The sequence below is a fragment of the Setaria italica genome, chromosome IX, assembly GCF_000263155.2.
Source record: "Setaria italica strain Yugu1 chromosome IX, Setaria_italica_v2.0, whole genome shotgun sequence".
NCBI lineage: Eukaryota > Viridiplantae > Streptophyta > Magnoliopsida > Poales > Poaceae > Setaria > Setaria italica.
In genome coordinates, this window is record NC_028458.1 from 19,054,433 (window position 1) to 19,063,958 (window position 9,526).

General features: G+C 50.8%; 1 protein-coding gene across 3 annotated transcripts in view; it reads left to right on the top strand.

Moving 5' to 3' along the window:
• LOC101762964 (cationic amino acid transporter 3, mitochondrial) overlaps positions 1 to 9,526 on the top strand; it is an 18,148-nt gene continuing 8,622 nt past the window's right edge. For 2 of the 3 annotated variants that reach the window (XM_004982988.3, XM_014805859.2), the window contains exons 1-8: positions 2 to 330; positions 837 to 1,038; positions 1,163 to 1,247; positions 1,317 to 1,457; positions 1,744 to 1,862; positions 1,948 to 2,044; positions 2,157 to 2,329; positions 2,449 to 2,515. In XM_004982988.3, the coding sequence (XP_004983045.1) occupies positions 183 to 330; positions 837 to 1,038; positions 1,163 to 1,247; positions 1,317 to 1,457; positions 1,744 to 1,862; positions 1,948 to 2,044; positions 2,157 to 2,329; positions 2,449 to 2,515 (1,032 nt within the window). In that variant the 5' untranslated portion in view covers positions 2 to 182. Of the gene's footprint in view, positions 331 to 836; positions 1,039 to 1,162; positions 1,248 to 1,316; positions 1,458 to 1,743; positions 1,863 to 1,947; positions 2,045 to 2,156; positions 2,330 to 2,448; positions 2,516 to 9,526 lie in introns of all 3 variants that reach the window. The other variant, XR_002675632.1, reaches the window with a different exon arrangement.

The following is a 9,526-nucleotide window of genomic DNA, read 5'->3' on the forward strand; positions in this document are numbered from 1 at the left end:
TAGCAGCCGAGCCGGTCGAGAGAGGAGAAAGTCAATGCCGTACTTCCCCATGGGGAGCAGGTGTTGCTCTTCACGCGAGCGCGATCTCGCTAGGACTTCAACCTGACAATCTCTCGAGTTGATCTCCTTTTCTCCCCACCGAACCCCGAACCCGTTCGCTTCGGCCCTTGGATGATCAAGGCATGGGAGGCCCCTCCTGGCCGGACTTGCAGTGCCTGGTGCGGCGGAAGCCGGCGGCCGCGAGCTCCACCGGCCGCGCCGAGGCCGCCGACGGGGGCGGCGGACAGCGCCTCGCCAAGACGCTCACCATTCCCCACCTCACCGCCATCGGTACCTGCCCCATTCTCACCTGGCCTTCCCATGGCTAATTAGTAGTAGATTAGCTAATCCAACCTTATTTCGTTACATTTTAGCCATCAGTGGAATGCTATTCAGTTTCCTTGCATTGACTTAAGAGGATCACAATCTGAATGTTTTAAGTTTAATTTGCCACCTCAGTAATTAGCTGACTGCTGCTGCCTTTCTTGCAAAGCTACAATTGGGGTAACTGACAAAGTGTTGCATAATGGCATTGGCATCAAACGGTGGTTGCTGTTACAGATCATGCCATTCATTTCTGAACAACATGAGACTCTGCAATTTTCACCATGACATGGAAGAACCTGATATGTAATACAAAACTTGGGCTATAGCAGAACTAGCAAGAACGCCAGCATGTTCCTAGTGTCCAACCCAACTCTGACTTAGGTTTTTGGGGTTCAGAGTCCTCCAGTGAATCTACTTTCAGTTCCAGGCATTGCACCATATGCCAATTTCGCTGTCTCGCTTGTGATTAGGTGTTGGTTCGACGATTGGCGCTGGCATCTACGTCCTCGTTGGAACTGTGGCTCGTGAGCACACAGGGCCAGGCCTGACCGTGTCCTTTCTGATAGCCGGCGTCACTGCGGCCCTTTCAGCTTTGTGCTATGCTGAGCTCTCCTGCCGTTTCCCTTCGGCAGGGAGTGCCTACCACTACTCCTACATCTGCATTGGAGAGAGGTACATTACAAATGCTTTCGCATCCGGTCCCTATTATTTTCCTCTCTCTGTACATGTTTGCCTTACCTAGCTGCTCTCCTTTGTTTTGTTCTTCGTCTTCCCAATTGTGGAAAATTATGGCCAGCGTTGCTTGGTTGGTTGGGTGGGCCTTGATCCTTGAGTACACGATCGGGGGATCATCGGTGGCACGTGGCATATCGCCAAACTTGGTAATGTTGTCTATTAAGCTCTCTCTTTACATAAGTGAACTCTTCATAACCAGGTCTCATTTTTTTTAGGCTCTATTTTTTGGTGGCCACGACAAGCTGCCATTCTTTCTAGCACAAGTGCACATCAAAGGGCTTCACACCCCAGTTGACCCTTGTGCTGCTATTCTTGTCTTGATAGTTACTGCATTACTCTGTCTGGGCATTAAAGAGGTACTAGCACTGAGGCTGCAACTTGTTTCAGAAACTCTACTCTCTCTTATTTCCCTTTAATTTGCTTTAGGATATTATAGACTCAATGATGTCGAAAGTTCTTGTATGCTAAAAAGATATCATGGTGCGAATTATAGAATCTGCACCGTTTTATTTTGCATTAATGCCTTTCTCTTCCATCATTATTTATGTTCTTACGCTTGGTTTTCTGAGTTCAAAAATTGTGGCTACTTTCAAGATTTATCTTACAATTTCAGTCTTAAAGTATGAGTTATGTCCTGACCAGAGCTCATTTGTGGAAGGCATCATCACCACTGCAAATATCATAGTCATGCTCTTTGTCATCTGCGTTGGTGGATGGTTGGGATTCAGGAATGGCTGGGCCGGTTATAAAGGGCCAGATGGGTAAAGTTAAATTTCTTGCTTCATATAACCGAATTGATGCGTTGACTCCCAATTGGATTTTGAAACTTGCTTGGCTGGTACACAGTTACTTCCCTAACGGTGTTGGTGGAGTCCTTTCCGGATCAGCAACCCTCTTCTTCGCGTTCATTGGCTTCGATACAGTTGCTAGCACGGCCGAGGAGGTCAGCTTACATTCCTCATGTACAGAATTTTATTATGTTCCCCTAAATGTCACTAAAGTTTTTGTGCAGCGATACGATCACCTTTAATTTGGTTTATCAAAGTGATTTCCAGGTGAAGAATCCTCAGCGCGATCTTCCACTGGGGATGGGCCTGACCCTGTCCCTGTGCTGCTTCCTCTACATGATGGTTTCTGCTGTTGTGGTCGGTCTGGTGCCGTATCACGCCATCGATCCTGACACCCCAATTTCTTCTGCTTTTGCACAATACGGGATGCAGTGGGCAGAGTAAGTTCCAGGTTCTCTTCCAGCTGAAATGCTGAATGATCCAGCTGTGATGGAGATTATTTGCACCATTTCTCAAGTATATGTCAGCTATTGAGCATTTTTACTTCATTGAAATGTAGGTACGTTGTTGCCAGTGGGGCTGTTCTTGCCCTCATCGCATCCCTGATAGGCGGCATTCTTCCTCAGGTATGTCTGATAATTGAGAACTTGAGTATTGTTGAGTTACCTTTTCGTTTCAGTAATATCCTACTTCTATATAGGATGATATATGACTCAGTGACTTGAGTAGAAATTCCAAAAAAGAAAAAAAAAACCACTGTTTCGAAACATGTTGGAGTTAAACGTAAATATATGAGGTTCAAAAGGCCCCTCTGGAAAATCACAAAGAAAGGGCAAGATGATAGCTGCCTTCTCACGAAGAATGAAGAAGCATCAGAGCTGAGTAGCAGACAGCCTGGTACCATTACACCACCCAAAAACTAGTCTAGTCACCGCCTGCCGCCGTTCCGTCCCACAGTCGTCGCCGTCCAATCAGTCCAAGCCGTCGTCAGTCGCCACCCTGCTAAGCGCGCACCCTCGAGGGCGTGCCGCCGCCTCTGTCGCGTGGGCCCGGCTGAGCGCACCAAGATCGCGCAGGGAGCTGCTGCGCGGACTGCGTGAGGGAGATAGTGGCACAGTCGCACAGAGGGCGGGCAGCGGGCTGCTTGCCGCTGGTTTTCAGTGGATAAGGATGTGGAGAAGGAGCAAGCTCCTGATTTGAAGTGGGGGAAGAGCGGACTGTTGATTTGTTGCTGAGGTTTAGGTTAGGGAAAAGGGGAAGAGAAGGTGCTGTTGAGTTGCTGCTAGTGGAGGAGGCCTGATTCGATTGATCGCGGTGTTTGTAACTTGGAAGAAAAGGTTCAGTGGCAGTTCTGTGCTGCCAGATTTGCCAGATTTTGTATCTAGACACGGATAAGTTCTGGTGAAGGAAATGGAGGTGACAAACAAGTCTGAGGAGAAAGCTGAATTGAAGGCAACTGAGCAGGAGCAAATTGTGGCCGGAGAGTCCTCGCTGATCACCACAGGCGATTGGAAAAGTTTGTTGCAGGAACTACTGGAGGCTGTGGGGACTATGGGTCCTCAGAGTGGAATGGGGTCATTTGAATTGAATTTGGAGCCAATACCAAATGATTTGAGGTTGGAGGGTAGCAAAAGCTATCCTTGTTGGTCCAGGAGAGCAAGGCTATTGCTGAGGATGAAGGGGGTCGAGCACTATCTGGAGGAAACGTGTGTTGAACCTGCTGACAAGTCTAGCATGGAGTGGAGGGTGTGGGACATGACCAATGCTACGGTGATGCTGTGGCTGATGAATTCAATGTCTCCATCAGTTTGTCGGATGGTGGAGTTGACCTCTACTGCTGCAGAGATGTGGAAGAGACTGCGCGACACGTATATAGGGGTATGCAGTGTGATGATGGTGGAGACTCAATGGAAGGCGGAGCAGTTGAAGCAGGAGGGGAGGACTGTTCAGGAGTATGCTAGTGAGTTGCAGCAACTTTGGGCAGACTTGGATTGCTACGATCCACTACAACTGAACCATGCCAATTGTGTTGTAAGTGCGATGGCTTGACTGCAACGCAGGAGGGTTATTCACTTCTTGAATGGCCTGAACCGGGAGTTTGAGCCTAGGAGGGTTGCCATGCTCTGCCAGTCGACCTTGCCAACTATGGAAGAGGCTATCTCAGCCATGGTTCAGGAGGAGAATCCATTGAGAGTGATGAGGGATAACAATCCTGGGAGGTCAACATATACCATAGCCGGTGGCAGGAAATGCTACAATTGTGGGCAGAAAGGACACTTGAGCTACAACTGTCCTTTCCCACAGAATAGTGGTGGCCGGAGTGGAGCTCGTAGAAGTTCTCATGGTGGTGGCTATGGAGGACACCGTGGCGGTTGTGGTCGTGGAGATCATTGAAGCCATTGTGGAGGTCAAAGTAGTTCCAGGCTCAATGTGGCCACTCAGAACTGGTATTCAGAGATGATACGTGGTGCTACATTGCAATAAGAAATCAACAGCCACCATTGCAAACAATCCTGTGTGACATGATCTCACCAAACACATTGAGATCGATTTGTTCACCAGAAGTGAGATAGCGTGGCATCAAGGCTAGAATATGTAGAGTCTAGCGTGTTTTGCTTAGGGGTTAGACCTGAATGATGGTGGTGAATCAATATGTAAGAAGGCATATATGATTGATATATCTGCTTATCGTCGAGATTCCTTCCGGGTGGCTGCCTGGTGTTCTCCTCCATCCATTTTCCCCTTGGAGATGGAGCTCGAAATTCTGGAACCTACAATGATGGCTGACAATCTTCAACCTGAGAAGCGCACTCTGGTTTACCCGGTTACGGTCTCCGTCATTGCCGCTCCTGATGTGCTGCCAAGGCCTGGAGACCCTCCTTCCCCGCCTCCAGCTGATGGCGATGGGCGGCGCCGAGGCAACCGGACATCGGTGCATGCGCGGCTGGGGCCACATCCAGCGGAAATCGCCCACGTGGCGTCGCAAGATGGGGCCGCCGCATCCTCGGGGGTCCTCCGGCGTGGTGGATCGGCTCCGCTCGACATTAAAGACCCGACGGCTTCCGCTTTGCCCGAAGGGGCCTCTCCACCGGTTAACCCGCGGACGATGGCTGCCTCGGGCCCAGAGCGCGAGGCGTTAGCGTCGGCCTCGCACCTCGCGGATCGCGCACAGCGTGCGGCGGCCTGCGCTTCGCCCGAAGTGGTCTCTCCACCGGTTAACCCGCAGACGACGGCTGCCTCGGGCCCGGAGCGCGAGGCGTCAGCGTTGGCCTCGCCCCTCGTGGATCGCGCACAGCGTGCGGCGGCTTGCGCTTCGCCCGAAGGGGTCTCTCCACTGGTGTCGGTGTCAAGAATCACGGGTCAAAACTCCGGCAAGTAAATTTGTTTTCTATGCGCATTAGGCCCGGATGGTTGCACGAGAGGACACGGGGTTTATTCTGGTTCGGGCAGAAATAGCCCTACGTCCAGTGTGGGAGGTTGCTCATGTTACTCGTGCGGAGTTTGTAGCAGGGGTTACAAACGGGCGAGAGAGGGAAGCTGGTCCCAAGTCTCTGTGGGTGTGTACTGATGCTCGTGTGGAAGGGTTGTGAGTCGGGGTCGTTCGGTTCGCTCGAGAGCCGTCCCTTTCTCGGGCCCCCTGGTCCTCCTTTTATAGCGTAAGGAGGACACAGGAGTTACAATCGAGATAGGAGTAAGGGAAGTAAAAAAGGTAAGCAAGGAAAAATAAGGCACAGTGAGACGGGCCGAGCCACCGGGGTTGCCGCCTTCCCTTCCGATTTCTGCGTCTTGTTAGCATGGCCACCGAGGAGGGGTGGTTGCCGTTGGGTCCCATCGATGACCCAGCGGTCGGCCACTGTAGCCGAGCACGCAAGACATGCATTGCGACCGACCACTGTAGCTGTGCGAGTCGATGATGATGACTGGCCGCCATAGCCGTGCACGTCGCGGATGACGGGCGACCACTGTAGCCACACGTGCTGACCGGGGGGCGGGGTTGACACGCCGTTGCCGCCAGGCCGAGCGGAAAACCGGGCGGCGCCCCCTCCTTCGCTAGGCAGCAGGGGCGATGAGTGCCCTATGACGAATGGCACAGGGGAGGGTTAGGACGGTGCAGCGGTAGCCCTGTGCAGTCGTGGCAGCAGTGTGCCGCCCGAAGACTCCGGCGGGTCACGTCGAGGGACGCGGGCACCTCTCCGTGTGTCAAAGCCGTATTTTGGACATGGGCGTCCCATCGGTTGCATTTATGGCGAGATCGGTGGGGGCCCACAAGATCTGCGCCCTCGTCTGTTGGTTCGCGCACGTCCTTGGTCGGGCGAGACGGAGCCTTGCGACGAGGGGTCGGGCACGTCCGACCCCTTGCGTCCGGGGGTCGGGCGAGGCGGAATTCTCTCGGCTGGGATGAGGAGTGGCCTCGGGGGGTCGGGCGTGTCCGACCTTGTGACCCGGGGGTCCGGACAAGTCGGCGGAGGTCACTGTAGCTGGAGGTGGGCCCGGGCCCTTATGACCGTCGTTTAAGGGATATAAGGAAGTCGTTAATATTTCCCCCCAACAACTGGTTAACCCCCGGAGCGCGAGGCGTCAGCGTTGGCCTCGCCCCTCGCGGATCGCGCACAGCGTGCGGGTGCAATCAATGTGGGCTTGTTGGCCCAAACGATCAGCCCAGGCGCGCCCAGAATTAGGGAGAAGGCGGCGACAACATTAACAATCTTGCTGCGCGAAGTTTTTGAAGATGAAAATACCTCCGAAGGGCTCAAAGCTAATCCGGATGGGCCTGATGCAGAACCCGTGGGACCTTCACCCCTCAGGGCCCAAGATGAGTCTGATTGCAGGGTGAACACCCTTGCTGGAAGCGGCTCAACGTCCCAACCCTTTGGTATGGTCAAGGCCAGGACCTGGTCCCCCACTCTGGAAGCTGTGTGGTCGTCTGAAGTCTCTGTCACTACACCACCTAAGAACAGAGTCATGGCTCGGTGTGCTGTGCACTCTCGACAAGCTGCTAGCAGGGCTGATGGTGAACGACACCTGCCTGTCCCCTCAACTTTGGTGCCAAGTTACCCATGAACTTATTCACGGCGCATAAGAGAGGCAACATCCCCTGTAAGACGCACCCCTCATCCCCAACGAGAATACAAGCTTTATGGCAAGGTTAACAAAGAATACGACAAGAATCCTCCCCACCCCGTGCACCAATAGGATCAGGACCCGTGCTCGAACTCCTGCTGCTCCTCCACGTCGCAGCCATCGAATTGCTGGAGTGGAGCTTGAGCCAGTCGGCAACACGGCCTCTTCCAGAAACAAGAAGAAGGTGATGCGTGCGCTGGATATCATAGGGGAAACTGAAGGCATTGATCAACATGCACTTGATGAATACGGTAAGCTGTTCACCCGGTCCTCCTCAATTACTGCCTCCCATGTTCAAGCACCGGCAGCCCTTTTTGGCTGGGCAACACCTGTAGAGGAGGAGCTGGCACTAGAGGTGGATACATGAACTTCATTGGATCTTCCTGTCGTTTATTTTCTTCCTGTGATCATGAATCTGCCAAATATTCTCTGTTGGAATGTTCGGGGTCTGAACTCAAGGGCGCGCCAAGATTCTGTTTGAACTCTTGTTAATTCATCAAAGGTTGATATTGTTTGTATCCAAGAGACAAAAATGACTGTGATCCCCCGTGGAACCCTTCTCTCAATGCTTGGGTCTGATTTCTCTTATCATGTGGAGTTTCCTTCAGTCGGAGCTAGTGGAGGGATTCTAGTGGCGTGGCACCATTCTCTTGGCCCCGCTTCTGCTACTCAGGTGGACCAATTTTGTGCCTCGGTTCAGTTCAGTCCAGCCAACGGGCCATCTTGGTGGCTCACATGTGTGTATGGACCTCAAGGAGATGAGAACAAGATGTCTTTCGGACGTAAGGGCTGTCTGTCAAGGGCCATGGCTAGTTCTGGGTGACTACAACCTTATTGTAAAAGCTGAAGATAAAAACAATGGAAACCTGAACCGAGCAATGATGGGCAGATTTCGTCGCCTTATCAATGATCTGGGGTTGCATGACTTACCACTCCATGGCCAGAAGTTCACAAACAGGAATCTCCTACCCTGGTCAGGTTAGACAGAGTGCTATGCTCTACTGATTGGGAATAGACATTTCCTGATCATTGTCCGCTCCTCCTTGGTCTCAATGACATCAAGCCCGGGAAAGCTCGCTTTCATTTTGAAGGTTTCTGGACCAAGCTGGATGGTTTTCAGGAGACAGTGGAAGCTGCCTGGACCTCTACTCCACCAACTGCTTGCCCTTTTAACACCTTATCCAAGAAGTTCAGAGCTACTATCAAAGGCCTGCAAAGTTGGAGCCACAAAAAGGTTGGGCATGTCAATTCTCAGCTTGGTCTTGCCATGGAGGTGCTACATCAGCTTGAAATTGCACAAGACGCACGCTCCCTCTCTAGTCAGGAACTTTGGTTGCGCAATCAGCTCAAGATACATTCCTTAGCCCTTTCATCCTTGCAGCGCACTATAGCGCGAAGTCGTTCTCGTATTAATAGGCTGCCAGAAGGAGATGCTAATACAGCCTTGTTCCACTTACATGCTAGGCACCGCAAGCGGAACAATTTATCAATAAACTCAGCTCTGATGATGGGCTGGTACTCACAAGCCACGAGGAAAAAGAGAAAAACATATATGATTTTTACAGCAACCTCCTGGGAGGGAGTTTAGACCGTGAATTCACTGTTAACTGAGAAAATTGCAATTTTAGGACTCCAAACAACGCGCTTCGCTATTTTAGGACTCCTATCGTCGACTTCGCTAAAATGACCCTCGAAACGTTGTCACTTCATTATACATGACATTTGCTCATTTAAAACACTTTTCCCAAATGAAATACATGTATTTTAGCATTAGAGGACCATATTGCCCTCAGCTCTTTTTTCCTGGACGTGGGATGGTGCTGCTGGCCGCTCGCCTGGCCTGGCTGGCCGCCGCCTGGCCATGGCTGGTCGTCGCTTGAGCTAGCTGGCCACCATGTACAGTTTAATATGTAATATAAATTATCAAAGATGATCCATACATAATTATAAAACCATGAATTAGCACAAACGAGCTCATCTCATAAAACCATGATTCTAGCATAAACAAGTTCATCTCAGAAGATCATAATTTAGTTCCAAACGATATCCAAATCATATGAAATAAAGCATGAGTTTACATCTCATCACAACTAAAATAATTTATCCAATGTGTAGCTTTCTCTTTGGAGTCATCTTTATCCAATGTGTAGCTTTCTCTTTGGAGTCATCTTTTTTGGTGCTGTCGCGGTAGGCATCCTTACGGGACTAGTAGTGTCGGTTTGTGTAGATGTGCCCTCTCCTAATAACATCGCAAGCTTGCTGCACGTAAATACTATATGACAATTATATGTATGGAAAAATTAATGTACAGTAAATGTGTTAATATTCCTTACCTTCTTGTGACCCTTCCTGGACTATCCCGTAGGATTTCTTCTCTAGTCGGCCTCCGTGGGGTGCTAGGTTCTGCTGGCGCAGCTTTTGTAACATTCTTCCTAGGTTGCCTACGCTTCCTACAAGTAATCAAATAAATTTATATTAACATTTTCATTAAGTTTCTTGATAAAGAAAATCAGTTC